Below are 23,736 nucleotides of genomic sequence, written 5' to 3' on the forward strand. Positions count from 1 at the left end.
GCGCCCCGGCGGTCCCCGGTCCTCCGGTTTCGCAATTATAATTCTAGGTATTATTCGATGACGCCTCATCCTTATCTTGCATGCCAGTTGGCAGTTTTGTATGTATGTAGTATTGTCAACACGATAGAGTGAGTCAGCGCGAGAGTTCAAGCCGTGAGGTGCCTGGTTGTTGAGCAACTTCGCCGATGCCCAAATAATAGCGTCGGTCATTTAATTGGTGATGGGAATTACCTATGAGTTGCACTGAACATACATATGTGGCAGATGCCGTGCATGGGATCCAAACCCCCCGGCGGTATGCAGTGCCATGCCGGGTTCAAGAGACACCCTGCTCCGTAACAGGACTCTGAGCTGAACATTATACTACCATCTAGCTGCATCTCAACAACTACATAACACACTTACGTATGTAGCTCAGCTAGCTCTGCATCTCCGAAGCACAACAGCCCGACCAGCTCAGCCCAACGGCATCCTCCGAACCATCCAACCCTGCCCTGCTTGACTGCCCGAACAATGGAACCAAACGTGAAACCGACCGGCCCCAGTTTCTGAGCAAGAGGAAAAAGAAAAAAGAGCAGCAAGGTAAGGTCCGCGGGCCCTCCACTCCCACGCGGCATTCTCCTCGATCTGGACACACCCAGAGTTGGGGAAAGAAAACGTGGGGTGCTCTGCGCACAGCGGTTCGAACCTGAGTCAATGCCTCAACACGACGACAGGGGGGACGGAACGGGTGGGCGCCGCCGACCCGTCCGATCTGGCCGATCTGGTTGATGAAGATGAGATCGGAGGGTTGGATCCCGATGCGGATTTCTCGCCACCTCGTGGGCATCTTTTGCCGTGAGGATGTGTCGTGTACCTGAACTACAAGAAGGATGATAGAAAAGTTTACATGCCATCTTTCTAGAACAAAAGTAACAAGAAAAAAATATTCAGAGTGGAGTGACTTCTTTGCTCTGATCCAGGACAGAATAAGCTGCCGCATTGCCGTCTAGTTGTGAATGATGCCTGGTTCGACATCCATTCCCTGTCACATGCTCGGCCATCCTCGGCAGCATGGCCCGGACTTATTTTCTTCTATCTCCCCGGGAGATTAAAAAAAAAACAAGGCGTCCAGCAAAAAAAGTTCGTGGGCTAGCGGAGACCGTTCGCCATGCCTGCTCCGCAGTTCGTCACGTCATCTTAGACAGTGGAAACATGCTATGAACTTGTGGGGGAGAGGATCCAGACTATCACGGACGTCGGGCCGAGGAACAGCATACTACTTTGTACTAACAATACTAGACCAGGTTATTTCTAGAAGTGAATAAAGCTTATTAGTAGTGCCTCTTGGACAGATCAGCTAAACATATTACTTCGGCATTACTAGCAACACTCCAGCATACTTACCTATTCACGTCTATGCAAACACTAGTCTGTCAGTAGTACGTATGTGTTGACTACCATCTCGGTATGGTTCAACAGACACCATACCTGAGTGCCGGCTTGGGGATCTGATCTAGCTGATGAGTACCTAACATGCAATACAGAAATGGTATGAAAAACACTTGGTGCCTTATGTGGTGCTCTCCCAACTCTGTCGTTTCTCGTTCTTTAACTGGGCAGTCAGAACTGGCGAGTAAACTGGGAAGAGCTGACCAGCCGCAATCCACAACATGAGCCCTGGAGACGGGAGTTGCCAATTCCAAGTTCCTTCCCCCTTCATCGTGCAGAAGAACGATCAGCGGAGGGAGCGTGGGGAGGACCCGCTGTTAGTGCAGGCCAGACTTTTGTAAGTAAAACTTGATCCTGGCGACTACTGCTCTTAACAGCAACCGAGTGAGCGGGTTTGCGTTCTTGCCTCCGTTGGTCCCATGCCACTCCCGCCCTTTGCCTGGACTCGGGGTTGTCTTGCTGCAGTTGCAAGAACATGACGTCTCTTGACAACAGACACTTTCCCCCAGTCGAAGACCATCATAAGCTTCCACTCCGCAATCCAGGGATAGTCCGACGACCTGCTGATCATGTAGGTACCTTCTGTACAGGTTGCAAGTTTCCATGTTGCATTCATATTTTCTTCAGACTCAGACTCCATATCATGATATCTCTGTGCCCAAACATACTCCTTGAGTGAACCAGAATGGAATCCATCCAACCATCTAGAACATCAAACCAACCGACTCCTTGACCCAAATTACTCATTTGTGTCTACCAGTTCCCGCTCTTCATGAGGTGATCATGACCACACACCCCCAAAACACAGAAGGTACCCAGGTACATAGACAGACATCAATCATACAAATTGGTATCACAAAACCCTCCTGTCAAACAACCCATCACAACCGCCCCCTTCCCTCCACCACCCGTCCAACCAACAAAAGACACCTCCCGTTCCACTTTCACCCTCATTGCCCCAGGATAGTACTAACATCAAGGATGATAAAACGTCTCATGCCTCCTCTCCTCCCCCTCCCCTCTCATCCCTGACCCTCCACTCCCACTCCCGGCGCCATCCAGCGGCCAACCACTCGCCATCCGCTCCGACTCGCCGGGCAGTTCTTGCGGCTCCCTCTGCTGCCCTAAACCACCAGCGGTCACCGACCGAGGCGTTACGGGGGAGTATCTCGCCGTCCTTGTCATGGTCGTTGTTGTTGAGTCCCCGCTGATGGATGGCCTGTAATACCCCCCGGATCGGTCTCCGAGTTGTTGTGGTTGGTGATGAAGTTGATGATGATGATGATGATGGTACGGATACCCCCTCGTCGAAGCGGGACTTACTCCTGCTTGACTCAGCCCCCCGGGGCTCGTCCCCCCCGTGGTTGCCGTCCCAGGCCCAGGGGAGACTTGCACCCACACCCTCCCCTCGGCGTCAACTTTTGTATTCTGTGGCGTCAACGGTGGGGGGCTGCTCGTGTCGGTATACCCCGTCGCCACTCCCGTTCCCTGTCCCGTCCCAGTGGACGCTGTCGTTCCTGTCCCAGTTGTGTCCACCGTCCCGCTGCCCGCGTGACTGAGGGCCGTGGAGCTTGGGATGGCCGGGTTGTTGAAGTGGTAATTCCCCAGCCCAGCAGGAGTAGCTGCTGGTATTATTGGGGAGCAGGCGAGTTCGGCCGGGTAACCGGCGACGCCCAGGCCGGGGGTGGTGGGGAGTTCGACTGGTGATTGTGGCGGTAGCGGTGGTTGTGATGATGACAGTAATGGTGGTGGTGGCCCGAAGCGGGTTGAGGAGAGGTTGTACGGACTGCTGCTGGTCTGGTAGGGGCTGGCGCCGGGGATGTTGGGGCTCCAGTCCTGCATGCTGCTAGTCCCTCCGCCGCCGCCGGGGAAGAGTTTGTGAGGGCTGCCGCCGAAGGATTGTTGGCGTCGTTTCTGGTGGCGGCGGAAGAGCCAGATGCCGATGCAGATGCCGATTAGCCCGGCCGCGCCGCCTACCGCGATGCCGGCGATGGCGCCCGTGGAAAGGGTAGAGGGAGAGGAGGAGTCGGAGGAGTCATCGTCAGGCCGGCCGGTGGGGAAGCGGGTTGGGGTGCGCACGGGGAGGGTGGCTTTCCGAGTCAGCAGGACGCCGAGGTCGTTGTGGCCGAAACCGTTGTCGGGGGCGGTCTTTGTGGCGCCGCCGGTGCCATCGCCGCCGATGACGTCGATGATGGGCTGCGGGACGACATAGCTGGTCAGGTCGGGGTTGTAGATTTCCCAGATAGCCTTCTTGGGGTTCTGCTGGCCCAGGTCGGCGTTGTGCACGCCCCATTGATCCGGGGCGTCGCAGTGGTCCATGGTCGGGAACGTGCCGCCGATGATGATCATCTGCGCGCCGTCGACAATGTTGCAGCTGAGCGAGTGGTGCGGGTAGTCGCCCGTGAGATTGCTGTTGGTTGGGTGCATCTTGATCCACTGGAAGGACGGGATGGTGAGGACGTAGATGTCGTCGAAGGCCGGGTGGTCTTCGTCCATGCCCGCGCCGCCGTAGATGTAACTGCTTCCTGCGTCAGTGGCCATTACTTTCTTTGAACTCTGTTACTATTGCGAAAGCTTCTCACATGTTGTAGCTCGACCGATCAGGGGCCCAGGTCGCGCCGCCGCAGAACCGCCTTCTCGCGGGCGGGATGTCGCCCGTGGCATTCTGGGTGTACCATTTGGAGCTGAGCACATCGTACAGGAAGATGGTTTCGGTCGGTTGCGGAACGAAGGTTCCGTTGCCGTACGGATCCTGGATTCCTCCCAAGTAGACCAGCATCCCGCCATCCCCGATGGGAATGAAGCTCATGACTCCCTCTGCTCTCCCGATCGAGTCCGGCCCCTGTTCGCTCGACCATTCGTTCTTGTCCATGTTGTATTTGATGAGCCACGGCTGGGCCAGCGGCGGCCCGGTCCAGCTGGGCACCGTGTTGTTGGATTTGAGCCCGCCGTACCAGTACCCCATGCCTGTCTCAGAGACGGCGACGGCAGCCCCGTACGAGACGGCCGCGCGTTCGTCCTGCTCGGGCGATCCAAAGGACTCCCACTGCTCGTAGATGGTGTCATACGCCCACAGAGTGATTTGCGGCGCTGGAGGGTGCTGGTGGTACTCGCCGCCGAAGAGGTAGAACCTCTTGTTCACCGTGTCTGCCCAGAGAGTGCCTCCATGGACGCTGGGGATGGACGAGTTCTTGGTGAGATTGGCATACAGCTGAGGCATCTTTCCATCGCCAGGGGTATCGAGGTCATGGTAGAGGAGGCCCGTATCTACGAGGATGTGTTAATTAGATCTGCTCAACCCGCCACCTAGGTGTTCTCCTCCGCGGCAACCCAAGGCACTAACTTGTGTAGTTTTTCGGATATTGCGACAGGGGATTGTAGTTGACAAAACCTCCGTCGATATACAACTTCCGGTCGATGACGGCTGTTTGATGGCTGAAGCGGCGACAGAAATTCTTGACGGGGTCGAGCTGGGCCAGACATGTGGGAAACGACTGCGACAGCAACACCGGCAGCAGGAGAGAGAGACGGGCAAATGGGCGAGCGTGGGATCGACTCGTCCCCCGTCGTGGCGCCCACAGGGCCAGCACCGCATCAAGAGCGGAGAGCTTCATGTTAGTCAACAATTGACGGCCATCATCTGGTAGTTATCGTTTGTGAATCACACCAGCAATGGCAACTCTGAAGGAGTTGAGGTCCTCAAGACCAGGCTGGAAGAATGAGTTTGTAGACATACGCGCAACATGCGTCAGAGGAAGACATGGCGGCGGCGGCGGCGGCGAGGGGCGCATCTGTCCATCGACACAAGAAGAACAAGAGCCACACCAGTCCACGGGGGTTACACACAACTCGTTAGGCCGTGCAACAGCAGACCGTGTGGATGGTTGCCAGCGCAGAGGCGTGACGGGAAGTGGCTCGGCTGCCATGCAGGAGACTGGCTCTTCTCCGGCAACCCGCAGCACCCCAGGCCAATACAAGAACGGGGCCAGCTGCTGGGCTGATGAGAGAAACAAGCTTTGCGGGACCTGCCACCTGATGGTGAGGTGCCATCCGAGAGTGTCGCATAGAGAGAGAGAGGATCAGCGCTCGTGAAAGAGACTGTGCATATACTATCTAGTGGCAAGGCTTGGACGATGACGACAAGGCAACGAAATGACTTGGCGGCGGATTCCCGTGTTGCTCTCGGGTCTCCTGTTCTCCGGAACTCGATTACATACATACATACACCTGAGAGACAAGAAAATTGTCCGGCCGAACCGGTAAGACCGGTGCTCGACGCTGTGTTCCCGACTTTCACGGACACGACCCAATGGAATGGTCATGCCGGTTCCCACTAGAGGTTCCAAGATTCAGCAAGACTTGCCCCGAGGACATACAGGACGAAGCAGTTCTCCATGGTGGCATGACTTCCCGAGATGCTCTGTATCGTACCCATTGTGTCGTGGCCCGATCAAAGACCAGCTAGCCAGTGATGCACAGCGCACCAGCCGCAGCCGTGCATGTTGCAGGAGGGAATTCCAGATAATGCTCTGACTGAGAATTTCTGGGTCTTTGTCATGATGCTGATGCTGATCCAGGAACCCGATGTCGACGGCGCCAAAAGCAAAGTCAGAAGTGCCATGCAGAGTCAGAGTATTACAGTCTGGAAGAAGGTCCGGTTTGATGGTGGGAGGCCGTCGAAGAGAGAGAAGAAACTCTCCACATTTCTGGTGTGACTTTGTCGTTTCTGACGTGCCTGTCTCCCCTTCTGCCGGTCATGGGTTCGGTTCATGCAGTAGGGTTACTTTGGAAACGTTGAGATCAAGCTTTCTTTCCACTGGATGGAGGGGCAGCTTACCTGAGCGGCTTTTGGTTGGCAGAAGACCCGAGTAGGGCTAGGTAGCTCCCTCTGGTACAGTACGTAAGGCTGACTGACTGCCTTTTCTCACTTCAACAACCCCATCATCCCTGAATTGAGAACCTCTCACTCACACCGCCGCATCCTGACCTACTTCCCGTCCAGATGCCGACACACACGTCCTTGCCGAATTGCAGCTGACATAAGCCCCGCGCCCCTGAGCCAAGTCTTCCTCCACTTCCCACTTCCATGCGCAAGTCTGTGCTGGTAGGCCGTTGAGGTTCTGACTTGTCTATCCCAAACAAACTGTTCTGTTCTGTGGCCCCCATCTCCTACACATCGCTGATGACGACATGTTGAAACCGAACCTCGAGTATAATGACTATATTCCAAACCCACAGATAAAGCCAAGTAACTCTGCAAGGTCATTCTGCCTTCACTCCTTCGGCTGCCTCCCAGTGTCCTTCATCACCCTCCTCTCCCAACTTCTTCGACTGTGAGAAAGAATGGTGCGCGCACGAACAAGCCACTTGCCGGACTTTCCTCCGCCTCGGTTTCCTGTCCACGGGCGTCGTGGGAAGAAAAAGTCGGTGCCTGGCCACCTCATCCGATACACAAGCAACAACCATCCAACCAGACAGCGACTTTCTCGCAGCCACACACAGCACCTCCGACGCCAGGCATGAAACCATTCACATTGGGATCTAGGTAACTATATCCCACGCCAACTTTGGTGCATCCAACTCTCCCCGCGTTTCCTGAAACCCACCTAGTCAGCCTTGCCGGCGTCGAGACGACACGCGTCTCTCGTGCGGCTGCGGTTGTTGACGCCTATCATCCCGCAACAACAACAACAACAACAACAAAAAAAAAAAAAATCGGGCATATTCCGGGCCTAGCTTTAAATCCCACCAGCCGGACGTCAATTGCCGATTATGAACTGGGTATGTATCGCGCGATATTTCCGTGGCTGTTTCATCTCTATCTCTCTCTGCCTTGGCTGTTGCAGGAACATCCATCAATGGAGTCTTGCTTCGGAGCGCCCGGTTAATGTTTTCGCATTTTGCGATCCACGTAGAAGTACTGGAACGCCGAACGGGTCTCAACCCCTGCCCCAATCGCTGTTTGGTTGATGGTGATGCCCGACGTACGTAGTACAAAGCCCGATCGGGACATGCCAGCCAGCTCCGGCGCAGGAGGTTGGTATCGTCTTTGAGAACGGAGGTATCTGAGACATCCATATCACTCCATAGATTGATCGACAAACAAGAAAATTAGCATTTATTCTAAAGCTACTACGACTAGAGCTCATCATGCCCAGTGGTCGCCTCCTGCTTGCTCTCGCTCGACTGCTGCTCCTGCTGCTGCTGTTGCTGTTGCTGCTTCTTCTCGGCCTTGGGCTTGAGACCAATGCGATACACGTCCGCGATCCAAACCTTGAAGCCGTCCACGCTGAAGGTCGCGTCCTCAGGGAACTGGTAGGTGAGGTCCTCGGCCGGGTAGTGGACGGCCGCGGACGGGAGGTCGTTAAGCGAAAGGCCCAGCTGCTTGAGCAGGTCGGGGAACTCCCAGGGGTCGACCAGCACCGAGACCAGGAGCGTGCTCTTGCGGAAAAACTTGTAGAGTTGCTCGCGCAGATTCTGGCGCTCCTTGGAGGTGGAGGCGACGAGGTAGACGATGGGCTTGCCGCTCTGTGATAATGATTAGCATCTTGCGGGAATACTTTGCCACATACAAAACAGTTAGTGGGTATACTGGGTTAGGTACTCACCTCCTGAATCCGCTTCCTGTTCCACTTGGTCAAGTCAATCAGCGCATCCGCCGTGTTCTCTTGGACCCTATCAATTCCCCCACGTTAGCCTTCTTCACCATAACCACCAAGAGTGAGAGAGTCAGAATGAATCACTCACCACTTATCCAACTCCTCCACCCCCTTCAAGTCCTTCAACTCGATCCCCTTCTCCTCCTCCCCGGGCTTGTAGCAAACGACGGTGGGCTTCTCCGCGCCCGCTACCACCGCGAAGCTGTACTCGTGCCGGTAGCGCAGCGCCACGTCCTCGAACCACCCGATCTCGGGCAGCTGCCGGTTGTCGTCTGGGAGGAACCCGGCGAACGCGATCTCGTCGGCCGTCTCCTTGCGGAAGGCCTTCAACGCGTCCGGGGTCGTGACGTTCACCAGACCGTGCGTGTTGAGGAAGCGCCGGCCGGGGCGGGTGATGCGGGTGTAGAACTTGAGGAGGCTGTTTCACCTCAGTTAGTCAGTTCCGGGAGGTGAAAAAAAAGAGGGAGAAAAGAATTGCGTACGCCTTGCCCGTGAGAGGGCCCTGGTATTGCACGGGGGACTTGTCCGCCTCGAGGAAGAAGAGGGCCGGGTAGGTGAGCGGTTCCTTGGTGATTTCACAGTCGGCGTCCGGAGCCGAGCAGTCTATGCTCAATAAATGCTGGCCCCATCCGGAGGCGGTGACGGCAGCATTCCATTCGGCCTCGAAAGCGGCGCTGGCAGGTCTGTTGGAAGTGTTAGTGTCTGTATCTGCATCTCACACGGGGCATTTTTGACGTACTCTTCGGGCTAGAGTTAAGAACAAAACAGATCAAGAGTCAGTTCCTGTGAAGTGTTCCGATGGTCTTGGGATGTGGAGGGGCTCATATCACCCCTTCACAGAGAGGAATGAGTGAGCGGTCATACCTTGACATCTACAGAGCAATTTTGTTAGCCGGACTGTTTCCCTTCATAGGGCAAGAGAATATGATCTCTCTATCTCCAGCAACTTACAAGCAACCAAAACCGGCTCCCCAGCGTCCAGCAGCATCGCAACGTCGCTTGCCGGCGAGTGATCCCATCCCAAGGCTCTGTTCGCTCCCAGGAGCAGAAGCAGAGCGCCGGCCCCGCGGGTGCGCAGCATTTTGTCCTCGGTGATGAATCGGTGAAACAACAAACAAATGTAAGCCGGCGACGCTTAGCTTCGCTATTTACGCTGCTCGAATAGTTATTCTTATTTCTTCCCTCCTTATCGCGAGAGTGGTTCGTGTCGCACTGCCGGCTTGGTCCCCAGCCACGGCAGAAGTAAACAAAACCTCAGGAGACACAAAAACAAAACCAAGTAGACACAGAGTTGGTGTTGTTAATATAAGAGTGAGATAGATGAAGTTGAACCGTCCATAAAAAAACTTTCAAAGACACGTTTCAATAACTTCACCAAGAAGCCCTATATCACAACAGCCTCCGTCCCAATGGATCCCCGGCATCCCATCCACGTCTCACCAAACCCCGCCGACCACTAGCTAAAGCCTGGCCAAGACCCCAAGCCCGTGCGTGCAGCGGGTTTCCCGTCCCGCCAACGTTACGCTATGCCAGCCTTGACCTCTCCCGACGCTCCGTCGGTTCCGTCCGCCCTCAGAAAGGCATGTGTTCGAGCGTTTCAGCTTGTCAAACCCTCCGTTCCCAGTATGTATGGTCCACATGCTGAGGAACGTGCTAGAATGTAACCGCGCTCGGACCTGGTGCCAAAACATCTACCGTCTGTCAGCATCTGCACCAGTAACTACCTACTCCGTAGATCTGGGCGGGAAGATCTACTCCGGGAGATTGTCAAAATGTGACTTCAACTCTCCACAACAACAAATCGTGATGAGGTTCGGGACCAGAGATCCTAGCTACCTACATCGAATATCATATATGCTACCCCTTCCCCAATGTCCGAGTAAGCTACGTACCGTAGCTACCTTGCCTTAAATGGACGAATACAACCTCGGAAGTCTTGGAGCCGTCACAGCTAACAAACAAGAGACTACATCAACCGCTCATACATACTCTCCGTATACCAGCAACTCTCAGATAGAACACTGCCAATCCGTCAATGACAGTACTAGCACAGATCTAATTGCCTTCCACATATCCCTTCCCTCTTCCTGGCAGCGATGACAACAAATGCACGGATGCTTCCCATCCACCAGTGCCCGTCACCAACCGCATTCTAAAATGTGTAGCTATGCTTACAGCCTGGCAGTCCCTTCATTCCATGCCCTCGGAAGCGCGTGTCTAAGAATGATGATGATGATGAAGCGACAGCAACCACAGCCATACGACAAACCAAACAACAGATGAACAGCCTACCGAGCCTCCTCAAACTCCAACACGCCCAAATCAAAAGCAAATCCCACGTTTATGTGTGTCCCCAATACACTTCCTCTTGGCACACAGCCAGCAACCGATCACATCAATAAAACACCACAGAAAACAAAAGCAGAAGCACACGGCCTATTACCTCCCAGTGCTCTGCCTCCCCTTCTTGCCTCTCGTCACCATCATCTCCTGCTCCGCCTCTTTCTCCTTGACCGCCGCTTCTTTTTTCTTCATCTTCCTCGACCTGGCCGGCGGCGGCTCGACGCTGTGCAAGTGTCCAATCTCCTCGATGGCCATGGTATTTTCCCAGTTCATGCAGCGGTAATGTTTGGGCTTGGCCGGTTCCGGCTCCGGCTCCCGGGGCGGCGCGGCAATGGTCGCAATGCCGCGGGCGCGCGTGGTCATCCGCTTCGGGGGACTGGGCTGTGCAGGGGCGGGCGTGCTGTTGTTCTCGCTGTTCTTGTCCTTCTCGCCGTTTTCCTTGTCTTTTTCCTCGCCCTCCGGGTTCAAGTAGGCCTTGCGATTCTTCATGTTGGTGACGATCTTGTCGCGGTAGTTGACGAGCTCCTTGCGCAGCTTGAGCTCATTGAACCCGCGCGGGTCGAGCCATTTGAGGAGCTCGTCGACCGCCTCCGGGTCGTCGTAGTATCCCCACTGATGGGCGTTGAAAACGCTTGTCGGGCCCTCCTCCATCTTCTTCCGCTCCGGCACCGTCATGCCAAACTTGGCCTTGTACTCGTCCTGCCACTGCGGCTCCATGTCGATGTAGCCGACCCGCTCGAGCTCGTCCGGCCCTTGCACCCAGATGCACCCGTTCGCGTAACCGGCTGAGGCCGTCGAACTGTCGGGGAGGCCGCCGTAGGGCATGCCGTTGCGCTCGAACCAATAGTACCGGTTCCAGAAGCGGTCTTTTCCGAGAACCCGCGTCCGGGGGCAGTCGGCTTCGCGGAGGTCGTTATCGATGACGGCGATCTCGCGCTCGCACTCGGCAATTTCCTCCTCCTTCTTCTGGATGTCTTTGAGCACCTTCTGGAATTGCTTCGACTGCTTGGGCATCTTGGCCGCCTCGGCCTTCTCCTTGCGCTCTTTCTCCTCCTTCTCGGCCTTGCGCTTGCGCTCGGCAGCGCGGTCAGCAGCGCGGCGCAGCTTTCTCGCTGGACCATCCTCGTCAGTGTCGGGGACCTCGTCCGAGGTGTGCGCGGGATGATCCTCCACATCCGACATCTTCACATCACCGTTAACCTTATTGGTGGTGGTCGGCTCCAGAGGCGGGCTCGGTGGCAGATTGTCTGGCAGCAGGATCTTCCGCTGGTCATTGAGGTTCTTGAGGTCCTCAATCCTGAGATAATAGGGTTAGCCAGAATCCTCCATAAGGACAGACGAGATTTACTCACAGTTGCTTCCGCTTCCTCTGCCACTCAATCTTTTCCTTCCTGTACGCTGTCATGGTCTCGCTGCAATCCTCCATGTAGCCGCGAATCGCCTTGGTTTCCACCGTGAGCATGCAGATAATCTGCAGCGCCTGGACGCGGTAGTTGACGTCTAGCGCTGAGTAGCGCGCGCGCACCGTCTGCTGGCTGGGCTCGGTATCCTCGGTCGGTACGAGCTGCTGCAGGAGCTCCTCGCACCCCGCCTTTAACCGTTCGTTCTTGGTCAGCTGGTAGAGCAAGCCGACCATGATCATCTCCCAGCCGCCATCCTTGAAGTCGCGCTTCTTCAAGTGCTCAATCCAGTCGTAACCCTTGAGCAGCTCCTCCGCGCGGTGTTTCGGCGCGTCCTCTGCCAGCTGCCTTTGCCTTTCCGCCTCCGCCGCTTCGGCTGCTAGCCTCTCCGCTTCCGCCTTGGCCAGGCTTGACCTAGTCTTCCGTGCCACAGGTTGAGGTTCCGGCTCTGGAGTTGCCACTGCGCTCTCTTCCTCCTCTTCCTCGTCCTCCTCCTCTTCTTCGTCGTCCATCTCGGGCAGTTGAATCTGGACCTTACCGCCTTCCGCCTCCGACTGGACCAGGATCTTCAGCACGGCGCAGTGGATTTCATCAAACAGCTGCACGGGAGTTTCGCTGGACGCGACCAGCAAAGCCTCGACATAGTCGTCAAAGGTAAACGAATCCAGCTTGAAGATCTCGCAGTAGACGTTGAGAGTGTCCCACGTTTCGAGAAGCGGTCCGACCGACTTCATGAGGATCTTGTCGCTGAGGGGCGGGCGAGCATCAGGGGGCACGTCAACAGGCGCATCCTTGCACAGATACTTGAGTGGTGGGCGGACAAGGGCCCTGGGTTCGATTTGCAGATCTTCGATCGGATACTTTGGTGGCGGCGGCGGTGGTGTTGGCTCGCGTACGGGGAGAGGCGGAGGGGGTTCACGGAGAGACATAGAAGAGACGCTCAAGACGCTTCCCGGGAGTGGTAGGTGGAGGAACGAGCCCGGCTCATGTCCACCAAACGTGCTATGCTTGCCCTTGATCGTATGGTGCTGCTGCTGCTGTTGTTGTGCCTGGAGAGCCTGCTGTGCCTTGGATTTGTGGCTCTTGGGTGCCGGCTTCAACTCGGGCAACCTGAAACTTGTCGGGCTGGTCGGCCTGGAATTTGATTGTGTCGGGTCCGCTTGCTGTTGCTGCTGTTGTTGCTGCTGGGAATTGGCTTTCTTTTGCATCTGCAGCTGTTTGCGCTCGAGGAGTTTGCTGTCGTAGCGCAGGTGATGGGGAATGCGTGTGTCGATGTGATACTTCTCGGCGACATCGTGCTTCACAAGCCAGGGTGCCCCGTTCCATGCTTCCCTTGTCACCGTCTTCTTAATGAATGAGCGCAAGACTGCCTTGGTGAACACCTTGCGGTCACGGAAAATGTGCTGATCGTCCACAACAGCCTCCTCTGCCGGCCGGTCATTGAGGCTGACGAAGTACCGTGAGAAAGGGGGCACAATGGTGCCATCGGGAAGCACTTTGCTGCCAAATCGCGTCTTGTCCCGGACAACGCCTTGTAACCTCTCGCCGCCCACTATCTGAATCGTAACGGCTTCGCCTGGGTAGTAATCGTTCTTGAACTCTTCGTAAATCTGGTCGACAAGCGTGTCGATGCGAGAGACGGTCTGGAATTGTACGCGCCGGAGAATGGGCCCTTTGAGCGCTTCGGGGAAAGCCTCTTCGACTTCGGCAGCACCGGCGAGCTGGGGAATCGGCACATGTTAGAGGCGCCGACACGTTAACGTGGCCAAGGTGAAGGGAGAAGGGGCAGGAGATTTGTGGGCGTACCTCGCTCTCCAGGGCCTCGAAGAAGGTCAACCCGGAATGACCGGTGATTGTGCAGATGAACCGTTTCTGCTTATAAAAGTCCATCCTATGAAGGTGTTAGCTCGTTGACCCTGACCTGGCGGGTGGGTGCCATTGGTCAGCCCCGCAGGCAACAGGATCCGCGACGAACCGGTTGAGGTAGTCCTCATATGTTACGAAAATCTCGCCCGTCTGTGGTATATGCCACACCTAAACCGTGAAAAAGACGGACAACCGGTTAGATTTCTGCCGCATTCAAATCTACCACCGCCCACCAAAACGCTCGACGTGAAGAACACACCTCCTGGTTTTCATCGTGGATCTCTGGCACGGGCAGAAACTGCACCGGCTTGCGCTTGAAAAGCACCTGGACGGCTATGGTTAGCATGGGGTCGAAGCCCCAGAGGCTGTGAGTGAGAGAACTGTCGCGTACCATCCTGGCGGTGGTGGAGGGGTGGATGCGCAGGTGGTGCGGAAAAGGTCTGGGTGGGTATCCGCGACGCCCAGCACGCGCAAGTCCTGGAGGGGGGAAGAACGGCAGAGAAAGTCGAGAAACCCGCTATGCTGATATCCCTCCCTTCCTGATGGCTCTCAATTTGCCGAAAAGAGATACAAGGTCTACGGTGGCGGTTGAAAACGCGGTCGAAGAATTGATGGGAACGCGTCGTGGTGTTCTGGGGTGCTGTGTTGTGGCGGGTCGGAGAGGGTTGCAGCCGGGTCCGGAGTTGGCTGATTGATATTAAAACAGAAGGAGAAAGAGTGGGCACGAGATAGCGCCGCTTGAGAGGACAGAGACGAGATGAGTCTCGAAAGCGTAGGATTGAATTGCCGTCCGCCCAAACCTAGAGGAGCAGTGCTGTCGCGGTGAGCATGCAAGGCTGAAAGATGCGGCGGCGGGTCCGCGGCCGAGGACCGCGACAGACTCGTCGACGTGTGGAAGAAAAAGACCCCGGTCTGGCGTGTAAGTCGGGGATGGATGGTCGCGGCCGCAGGTGGGCTGGGGTGGTGTTGTCGATGCCGGAGAAGAAATCACAACAACGAGCGGGTGCACGAGTGGAGGAGAAGGAGGAGGAAAAAGTTCAACAAGGGGAGAGAGGGACGGCAAATGGGGAGAGAGCACGGCCCGGCATGGGTCTGGCTCTGCAAGAGTCCCAAGGCAAAGCATGGGAGCATGGGTGGGACGTGTGAGAGCGGCCAGCGTGGGTGTGGAAGCGGAAGGCCGCGGCGCACACCATTGGCCAGAATCCCATGGCTCCGGGACCCACACTGACCCGCCAGACCCGCCAGACAGGGTGATGGCCGGCGGACCGCTCCCAGCTCCGAACTCTTCCCTCCCACCCCCCAAAAACGTCTGCCCTCCTCGTCCGCACCCCGACCTCCCGGGGATCCCTCTTCCCGCATCCAACCCGCCCGACTAACGACTAACACCCACGTTTTTGTACTCATTCTGCTCGCCGCGATGAGAGCTATCAGCAGACAGTTGAACCACATCGGTTGGCCTTGTTTTCAATTATTTATCGTCTCGAAACTGCAGACATCATTTATTTGGCAAGGGTAGGGTTCTTTTCCCTCCGGCCCTTCGACCTAGGTCCCCGACACAACACAACTCTGGTCAGGAGGAGCCATTGGAGTCTGTCTGCTCGGGCCGCGACACAGCAAACATGCCGCCCTTCGCACCGCCAAAAAGCGCGAAACATACACTTTCCATCTAGGTCGACTTGGATCACAGCCAGATCTCAAACATCAGGAACGGTCTCCGTCTTGATCATCTCCAGCTGCACTCCCAGCTAGCAGACCCCACCCACACACTCTGATCACAACCCCGTGGGACTCTGCAAGACGGGCAACTAGCTATCGGCGATGAGATTCCACCCGCGTTAACGCCCCAACGCGTCTCTTTAAGTAATGCATATCATTTAGACCATGCTATGAGGTACGTGCCGATGTATCTAAAAGAAAAAGATGGATGAAGTTGGTTTCACGTGCGATCGACGGAATGTGCCGTGTAAGCCGCACATCATAGATCGATGGTCCGGCACCCTAGCCGTCCTTGTCAATCAAATCACGATCAATTGCTTCTTGATGCCGATGATTATCATTTGTTCATTCAAGCAAGTTGCAGCAAACGAGATGCTCGCTCATTGTTTCGTGCGCTTTCCTTGTCGCAAGCGGCCACGGCCAAACCCGAGATTTGCTTTCCAGAATCCATTTGTTTGCTTTGAAACGCCACATCGGGAAGGCGGGTGGGTCCTGGGACAAGGCTGACGGCTGAGAGCGAAGGGAGGCGTTGACGTGCAGCAGATCGCAGCCTTGCAGTCCTGCCAGCCGCACGAGTGCCAGATTGGGCAGGCCAGGTCGCACATCTTCCAGCTCTTCGTCCACCGCAAAAAACGCGGATAATATTGACAACAGAACTGGCATCACATGAAAGTAAATGCAACCGTTTGTTTGTCTCGATCAGGTTCAGGGTTGTTCTTTTTTCATCTCGTCTTCTCCAGATCCACACCTCAAAGATTGGTCCTGTCCGCTCACTGGCTGGTCGGGTTTCTTTTCAGGAACAAGCTTTCTTCTGGAGGCGTGTGCCGCGAAACGAGAGCCAATCGAACTTTTGACGCGCCAAGACTGGCTTGGCTTGCTGACTCAGCCTGGGTTTGACCTCCTTCGGGGGGGCAGTCTGGTAACATCGTCGTCATTGAAGTTGCAAGAGCAGTATAAACCCTCTTTGAAAGGCAAAAACGAACAGAAAATTTTATTTTCATCAAAGGTTATTCAAGATGTAAAATACACAACCATGAATCCCACCCAGCTCCCCACGACGCCAATGGCCGAGTACGAGCTTGTAAACATCAGCGGCAGGAATTCATAACTCTTGCCAAACACAATCCCGTGCACGAGCGAGCAGTATACGATCAACGGGATGCTGACGGTAATGTACAGCGTGCTGAAGCGGTCAAACAAGAAAAACCGCGGCCGCGACGACGCCGGCGCAAGGCGGTCGAATGCCATGAGGAACAGCAACAGCCAGAGAAGGGTGTAGACCGTCTTGATGGGGAACTCGGCGGGCGTAAAGAGGAGAGGGAAAAGCGATACGTGTCCCGCCACCGCGAGGGGCCGGAACGCGCCCAGGTACCGCCTGTCCTTGAGCGCGATCAGGCTGAAGGGGATGATCACCAGCAGGACTGCCTTCTCGTGGACATGCCAACCAAACAGGAACGACGCGTAGCCGCACAGCGTGACCGCCCCGATGAAATCCTCCCAGACAATCGTCCGCCGGAAAAACAGCCGCACCAGCGGGATGGCCTGGAACGCGAGAGTCAAGGCAAAGCACACACGCGGCGTCACGTCGGGCAGCACCGCAAACGATGTGTCGCCGACCAGCCCGCGCGTGACGCTGTTTAGCGCACTCGTCTTGACCGGCAACCCCAGACGCGGCGCCAGCACGATCAGCACGCGGTCGACGAATGAGTACATGGCCCAGACGTTGGGGGCCCAGTAAGCGTGGCAGAGGCCGCGCGAAAAGGGGAACAGGCGGCGCAGGATCTGCGGAATTTGGCCCTTAAGCGCAAACGGACCGAAGGCGGCGCCGAAGATGGCCAAGATGCCGGCGCCCAGCTTGACGCAATTGAGAAACTGGATGCGGAAAATGGACTTGGGCGAGAGGCAGTAAACGCGGAGGAGGAAAACGAAGTAGGCGGGGGCGAGGTAGAGGTATATGTGTTTCATGCAGAGCAGGGCGGCGAAAAGGAGGCCGCTCCACAGCAGTGTCGACTTCTGGCGCGCCAGCACGAGCGAGGCGATGAGCATGCCATACATGCAGCCATTGTATTGGAAGTGGATGTGGTCGATGATGAGCAGGCCCGGCGAGAGCAGGATCGAAATGGCGGCGGCCTGCGCGGCCCTCTTGGATGCTCCGTGCGACGAGTCGATATACCTGGACATAGCACGTCAGCTGGGCCCATCTTTCGTACCAATTGGACAACTCGTGTGTCGTTTCGTACATCTGAAGCGCGTAAACAAGCAGCAGCTCGGTGATGATGACGGTGAACCTCTGGAAGTAGACTGTCTGCCAGCTATCGTACTCCAGATTGTAGACCTTGAGCATGGCCGGGTCGACGAGCTTCGCAACTTGGGACATGACCCATTCGAAGTAGGCGAAGAAGGGCGGGTAGTCAAGCGTCCATTCTGACGTCTTTTCGTAGTACCACTCCCACAAAGGAAGGCTGTTTGTGATGGCGAGCCAGTTCCGGTGGACCTCAAAGTCGGTGGATTTGCTGGAAAGAAAGGGGACAAGGTTAGTGGCCGAGACACACGAATGCAGTCGACATTGGGAGGCCTGTTTGTTTCTGTGTCGGCTTGTCTCTTACTATGCAGGAAAAAGGAGAATTTTGAGAGCAGCGGCCACGATGGCACACTGCGAAAGGGAGGGATATATCTCCCCCATGGTGACGTCCGGGCCGGCTGGACTGAGGCTCCTGAGCTGCATCCAGGATGGTTCCAAGAACCAAAAAGTCAGTGGGGCTTCGCTGGCTCGAAGCTGGCCAAAATCCCACCCTTGCATCTGAAAGTTGGGGAAACTTGTCACCAGCCACAATTGCCCCGGGCGTCAAGCCACAGCTCCCCCGCAGCGGCATCCGATGCGGAGATGGTGGCCCCGTTCTGTCAGGTCCCGGTGGGGAAAATGCAACAGGGACCGTTGAGCAAGCTGTTCTTTTTTGTGTTCTGGCTCTTTCAGGCCCAAGTTGAATCGTCAAGTTGACGATTCTTTCGCGCACAATGTAGAATATCAGACCCAATGAGCCATGCAAACACAAGCATGACTTGATCCGTCTTCAATTGGCCATTTTCTTCTGACGTCCTGTGCTCGACCGCATCGCATTGTCTGTTGGCCTTGTCTTTCAGGTTATGTTTCAGCTGTTGCTTGCCTGAGCGTGGTGCCGTCCGGCTTGCTCCACATCAGCCCAAACCTCTCCCTCCGACTCGGCTTGTTGTGGGCGGACAGAGAGCTGCAACTTGTCCTCATCGCCGGCCACCCAAGACCGCTGCGGAAACTCCGTCCCCATTCTGCCGGGAACTAGAACCGCGGTGCCGTCTGTTGCTTGCTGTCGTTTGAACCGATAAATGCACAGTACACGGTAGACAAAAAATAAACTTTCTCCTTTCTGCGGCCAGCAGATTCCTCCAATCCACCACCGCCCACCCTCCTCTCCTTTACCACCTTAACCCCGCCGACGCTTGAGGACTTGCAGCAGCAGCACCCGCCTATGATGCGCTTGTCCGCGGGATACCTCCTCTTGCTGGCCGGCATCGCCCGTGCCGAGTCCCAATATCTCGTCAACGAACTCAGTTTCGGCCATGGCCCGAGGTATGCGCAGTTGGTGTTCCCCGTGTGTGTGACGAAGGACCGTCTGCTGATACACCGCCGTCCAACCTTACAGGATAGCTCCCGAGGGGTCACGATCGATCCCCAACTTCTCCATCCAGGGCCAGCCCTACGTCCCTGAGTTGTTGTCCAACAAGATTATCCTGACCCCTGTGGCGCCAGGGAACGCACGCGGTGCCGTGTGGTCCGACAAGACGTTACAGAACCAGAACTGGATCGCCGACGTCGAGTTCCGCGCGAGCGGTCCCGAGAGGGGCGGCGGCAACCTCAACATCTGGCTGGTGCGCGACGGCTCCCACTCCGTTGGGTCCAACAGCCTGTACTCGGTCGGACGTTTTGAGGGTCTGGCCCTGGTCATCGACCAGCACAGCGGCTCCGGTGGCATGCTCCGGGGCTTCCTCAACGACGGCACCACCGACTACAAGCACACACACAACGTCGACTCGCTTGCCTTCGGCCACTGCCGCTTCTCGTACCGCAACCTCGGCCGCCCGACCCAGGTCAAGCTGCGCCACAACGAGAACAAGTTCTCCGTCGAGGTGGCCGGCCGCCTGTGCTTCGAGAGCGACAAGATCCGCATCCCGAACGGCTATACCATCGGTATCACCGCCTCGTCGTCGGACAATCCGGACTCGTTCGAGGTTTTCAAGCTGGCAGTCCTCACCACCGAGGCTTCCCATGAATTCAACCAAGCGTCCAGCGGCCATCAGGGCAGCGGCGGCCCCAGCAGCGGCAGCAACCAGAGGCCGCAGGGCCACATGAACTTTGGCCGCACGGGGCAGAAGGTGATTGAGGATCCGTACGACAACGCGATCCCGGACGAGGACGCCGACAAGATCACGTCGTCCAAAGCTCAGTTCGCCGACCTCCACAACCGCCTGCAGTCCGTCAACCACCACCTGACCACCATCTTCCGCACCATCGCGCAAAACGCGCAGGTGGACGAGCAGCGGCACGCCGAGCTGTCGGCGCTGCTGGCCGAGACCAAGGGCCTCATCACGGGCCGCATGGACCGCCTCGAAAACATCCTCAACCGCCTCGACAAGATCGACGTGCTGGAGCAGCGCCTGCGCGACGTCGAGGGCGAGATGCGCGCCACCCGCCACGAGATCGCCGGGCGCCTGCACGACACCACCACCACCCTCAAGAACCACGTCGAGGACAAGCACGAGACGCTGGCCAGGAACGTGCAGGCGCACGTCCACGGCACCCATAGCCGCCTGCTCTGGGTCATCATCTTCAGCCAGTGCTTCGTTGTTGCGGGATATGCGTACTATAAGCGCAAGAAGACGCCGGCGAAGAAGTATCTGTGAGAGGATGGTGAATAGAATTGGGAGGACCGGGGGAGTTGGGTGCGAATGGGTTTTCCTGCTTTGCGGGCTATCTGGGCTGCGCTGGCTTGATCTATGAATACCCCTTCCCCTTTCGCTTGGGTGGGTTTTGATGAACGATGGCATGCCGTGATGTACAGATGTACAAATGGGTGTTTTCAGTGTTTTAAGGTTTTTTTTTTTTTTTTTTTTTTTTTGGCGTTACACGTCTACTGTTGGCTTTTGGTGTCCATTTGCATAGTGGCTCGTTTCTGGGTTATATAAACTAGGAGGAAATGAACAACACGAAGGGATCTTCGGATGGGTAGATTCCCAGATGTTTCAGGACATTGTGTCTTTCCAAGTGACTTACTTCCGTGCACTGATCTTGAACAATACAAATTCAGACCCTCACCTCCAAACCCGCCTATGTCAACACCATCCCATACACAAACAAACATGGACCCGATTTAACCTTGAAGGAAACATCCACTCCCTATCCAACCACCTGGCCGACCTAACATACACAGGCACCTATTATATATCCATCCCATCAAGGCCAGGCGAGAAAAAGGAAATGGAGCATGGCCGAGGAATTATTATTATACGAATCGGCACTCGTCCACCCTGCCCATCAATTCTCAGGCTCCCACTTGGGCGCCGTGGTCAAGTTCTCATACCCGTCCTCCGTGACGAGGATGTCGTCCTCGATCCGCACGCCACCCACGTCCCAGTACTGGTTCAGCACTTTCGCGTCAATGTACTGCGAGTGGACCGGGTGCCGGAGGAAGTACGCGTCGAGGTACTCGCGGCAGAAGTAGCTAATATCGGAACATTGCGTCAGTTAGTCCACTTCACCAATCCCGTCGGGGAAGTGTTTGGGTGGTTCTCATGTAGGTAAGGGAAGGTAAGGGAAACTCACATCCCCGGTTCGATCGTCACCACCATATTCTTCTCCAAAATCTGCCTCTCGGCTGCCTTCGGCGAGACCATCCCGCTCCTGGAAAACTCGGCCGCGTCGCGATACAGCATGGCTGCCTGCCCGGGGGTCAAGATCTCTCTGTTCTTTCTCCCACCAACGGCTGGCCGCCACCAGAGCGGATCGTCCGCTTCCGACGACAACGACGCATTCAACAACAGCCTCGTGCTCCCGGAAACGTCGTGCACCTCCAGCCCGACGTGATGGCCCAGCCCGTGAGGGAAGAACGCCGTCACTGTGCCCTTCTTGAGGATGTCCTCCACCGACCCTCCACGCAAGATCCGCAGGCGCAGCAGCTCCTCGACCGCCACGCGGCAGGCGTGCACGTGCAGGCTGTAGAAGGGGACTCCCGGTTTGACCTTGGCGATGCACTCGCTCTGCATGCGGTGCACGGCGCGGTAGATGGCTGCGGCTTCTTTCCCGAAACCCAGTACCCTACTGTTGTTGTCTAGACCGGAACAGAGAGCGGTGCCGGTGGTGGTGGTGAGCGGGAACGTGCGCGTCACGTCGCTCGCGTAGCAGCGCCACTCGGCGCCCGCGTCAAGGAGTAACACCTGCCGCCCAGCGAGCGGCTGGTTGTTGTCGGTGTAGTGCAGGGTGCTGGCGTTGGCGCCGCTGGCGACGATGGGCGGGTACGCCTGCCGCGTGGCGTGGCGGGAGAGGCAGTAGCTCTGGTAGACGGCGTAGACGTCGGCTTCTGTGCGGCATTTAGGGAGGGCGTCAAGGACGGCTTTGTGGGCGCCGCTCTGGGGAATGGGTGAGTTAGTAGACGTTGAGAGCCCAAACTGTTCAGGGGGAATGGTCCTACAGAGATGGCGTTTGCGCGCCGGATCAGGGCAATTTCGTGCTCCGTCTTGATGACGCGGGCGCGGTCCATGGCCGGCTTGAGGAGGGTTGTGTCAAAGCGCGCCCTGATCAGGTCCTCGGGGAAAGAGAGATTCGGGGCCTGGTCGTCGCTCAAGACGTAGAGAGTGTTCTTTGGGTTTGTCAGAGCAGAGCGGAGGTAAGTGGTCACGCTCTGGACATTCAAGACTAGGTCCAGGTCCGACGCCGCCAGATATTGGTCGGGTGTCGGAAACTTCCCGTACCAAAGCACTGATCGCGGATCGGAGCGAGGAGCCCAAAGAATGAGACTGTCAGCGCCGATGTCGTATGTTACGGCGCATCCTGGGACGTCGGCTCCGGTGAGGTAGTAAAAGCTGAGATACCCATGTGAGCTTGATGCAGTTATGCTGGAGCTGGGGAGAAGTGGATGGGACATACTATCTCCGCTGGCGGAACTCAAAAGTCATGTCTGAGTCCTCGTAAAGTCTCTCCACCTGCCCGGGGAGGTAAACGATACCGGACGAGACCCCAAGCTCTTTGGCCACTTTGCGGGCATGTCGTCTGGCTACGGGGGAATAAGCATATGCTCCTGGTTATGATGGATGACATTGATGCTCGCTCACCTGGATATTTTCCCAGCTTCTTATACAGCCAGGGGTTATCAGTTAGGGCATTGTCATTATCGCTACTACTATTCTCGACTTCAATACACCTATTCAGTGTCAGCAGTTTGGAATGGCAAACTCAAAGCACAGGCAGAACTTACAAGGCGTCGAACTCGTCGTCCGGGACTAAGCGGTGAGGGACTTCATTGGACGTCAGCTCCGTTGACATCTTGGCGCTTTTATGCAAACGTGCAGTCCAATAAAATCTCCTTGGCCACCGGCAATAGGAGCAACGGCTTTCTGTCGATGCGTGTGGAGGCAGAGAAGCTTGATTTCAACAAAGTATTCGGACACGAGTTGGTTGTCCAGTTCAAGAGCGTTGAGGGGGCTGGGATGCTTGTGACGTTGGTGGTTTAGCGTCAGCGTCAGCGGGGAACGTGACCAGGGTCCGGTCCAGCGGCTCGATCTACGATAAGATCGAGATCGATCTGCCGGCCAGGCACATCTCAAATGTGCCGTTGGTTTTACATGATCTGCAGAGAGTAAATTATCTGAGTCCCTGGGCGGGTCATAGGCTTGTGAGATAGATATATTTTTTAAGCTTTGACCCAAGACCCAAGACTAAAGCTGGATTCATTTCCCTGACTGATAGACCTCAAGTTGGAGCATGTGAATAAAAGTGATGCTTGGTTAAAGAAGTGACCAGTTGATCAACCTATGACCAACCTCTCTGTCTGGCTTTTAAAGCGATGCAATGATTTTCCACAGAATGGGGTTAAATGGTACATTTATGGTGTTGAGTTGGTGACCTCCGTCTTGGGAACACAGCTGCATCAGCTCGCTCGGGCCAACGACCTGACGTCATCCACGGGTCCGCTTGTCCCCCAATTTTCCCTGACCAAAATGGAAAGTTCCGTTCCTCCCCTGGGGCAGCAGCCTTGCTGATGGTGGGGCATGCCGCCTCGCCCCACCCGAACTTC

The 23,736-nt window shown here is 56.2% G+C and overlaps 7 protein-coding genes across 7 annotated transcripts; 2 read left to right on the forward strand and 5 right to left on the reverse strand.

Annotated features, from left to right (window-relative positions):
• Nucleotides 1–2,406: 2,406 nt before the first annotated feature.
• On the reverse strand, nucleotides 2,407–5,045 carry VTJ04DRAFT_680 (uncharacterized protein; the record flags this gene model as incomplete). Its single annotated transcript, XM_069365059.1, has 3 exons — nucleotides 2,407–3,949; nucleotides 4,014–4,698; nucleotides 4,775–5,045. The coding sequence occupies 3 exons, from the start codon at nucleotides 5,043–5,045 to the stop codon at nucleotides 2,407–2,409; spliced, it is 2,499 nt and encodes an 832-aa protein (XP_069223289.1).
• Nucleotides 5,046–7,569: 2,524 nt separating this feature from the next.
• On the reverse strand, nucleotides 7,570–9,171 carry VTJ04DRAFT_681 (uncharacterized protein; the record flags this gene model as incomplete). The annotated part of the gene is made up of 7 exons (XM_069365070.1): nucleotides 7,570–7,959; nucleotides 8,040–8,106; nucleotides 8,179–8,508; nucleotides 8,573–8,773; nucleotides 8,830–8,837; nucleotides 8,955–8,962; nucleotides 9,042–9,171. The coding sequence occupies 7 exons, from the start codon at nucleotides 9,169–9,171 to the stop codon at nucleotides 7,570–7,572; spliced, it is 1,134 nt and encodes a 377-aa protein (XP_069223290.1).
• A 954-nt stretch (nucleotides 9,172–10,125) lies between these two features.
• On the forward strand, nucleotides 10,126–10,492 carry VTJ04DRAFT_682 (uncharacterized protein; the record flags this gene model as incomplete). The annotated part of the gene is made up of 2 exons (XM_069365081.1): nucleotides 10,126–10,131; nucleotides 10,268–10,492. 2 exons carry the CDS (start codon nucleotides 10,126–10,128, stop codon nucleotides 10,490–10,492), a joined length of 231 nt encoding a protein of 76 aa, XP_069223291.1.
• A 37-nt stretch (nucleotides 10,493–10,529) lies between these two features.
• VTJ04DRAFT_683 (uncharacterized protein) lies at nucleotides 10,530–14,093 on the reverse strand (the record flags this gene model as incomplete). The annotated part of the gene is made up of 6 exons (XM_069365092.1): nucleotides 10,530–11,730; nucleotides 11,786–13,554; nucleotides 13,640–13,724; nucleotides 13,809–13,867; nucleotides 13,959–14,024; nucleotides 14,091–14,093. 6 exons carry the CDS (start codon nucleotides 14,091–14,093, stop codon nucleotides 10,530–10,532), a joined length of 3,183 nt encoding a protein of 1,060 aa, XP_069223292.1.
• Nucleotides 14,094–16,426: 2,333 nt separating this feature from the next.
• VTJ04DRAFT_684 (uncharacterized protein) lies at nucleotides 16,427–18,140 on the reverse strand (the record flags this gene model as incomplete). Its single annotated transcript, XM_069365103.1, has 3 exons — nucleotides 16,427–17,588; nucleotides 17,656–17,928; nucleotides 18,022–18,140. 3 exons carry the CDS (start codon nucleotides 18,138–18,140, stop codon nucleotides 16,427–16,429), a joined length of 1,554 nt encoding a protein of 517 aa, XP_069223293.1.
• A 781-nt stretch (nucleotides 18,141–18,921) lies between these two features.
• VTJ04DRAFT_685 (uncharacterized protein) lies at nucleotides 18,922–20,350 on the forward strand (the record flags this gene model as incomplete). The annotated part of the gene is made up of 2 exons (XM_069365114.1): nucleotides 18,922–19,019; nucleotides 19,093–20,350. The coding sequence occupies 2 exons, from the start codon at nucleotides 18,922–18,924 to the stop codon at nucleotides 20,348–20,350; spliced, it is 1,356 nt and encodes a 451-aa protein (XP_069223294.1).
• Nucleotides 20,351–20,981: 631 nt separating this feature from the next.
• On the reverse strand, nucleotides 20,982–22,985 carry VTJ04DRAFT_686 (uncharacterized protein; the record flags this gene model as incomplete). The annotated part of the gene is made up of 6 exons (XM_069365125.1): nucleotides 20,982–21,168; nucleotides 21,270–22,072; nucleotides 22,135–22,525; nucleotides 22,590–22,716; nucleotides 22,775–22,863; nucleotides 22,918–22,985. The coding sequence occupies 6 exons, from the start codon at nucleotides 22,983–22,985 to the stop codon at nucleotides 20,982–20,984; spliced, it is 1,665 nt and encodes a 554-aa protein (XP_069223295.1).
• Between the last annotated feature and the right edge of the window lie 751 nt (nucleotides 22,986–23,736).

The sequence above is a fragment of the Mycothermus thermophilus genome (genome assembly GCF_041956435.1).
Source record: "Mycothermus thermophilus strain CBS 625.91 unplaced genomic scaffold VTJ04scaffold_1, whole genome shotgun sequence".
NCBI classification, from domain to species: Eukaryota; Fungi; Ascomycota; class Sordariomycetes; order Sordariales; family Chaetomiaceae; genus Mycothermus; species Mycothermus thermophilus.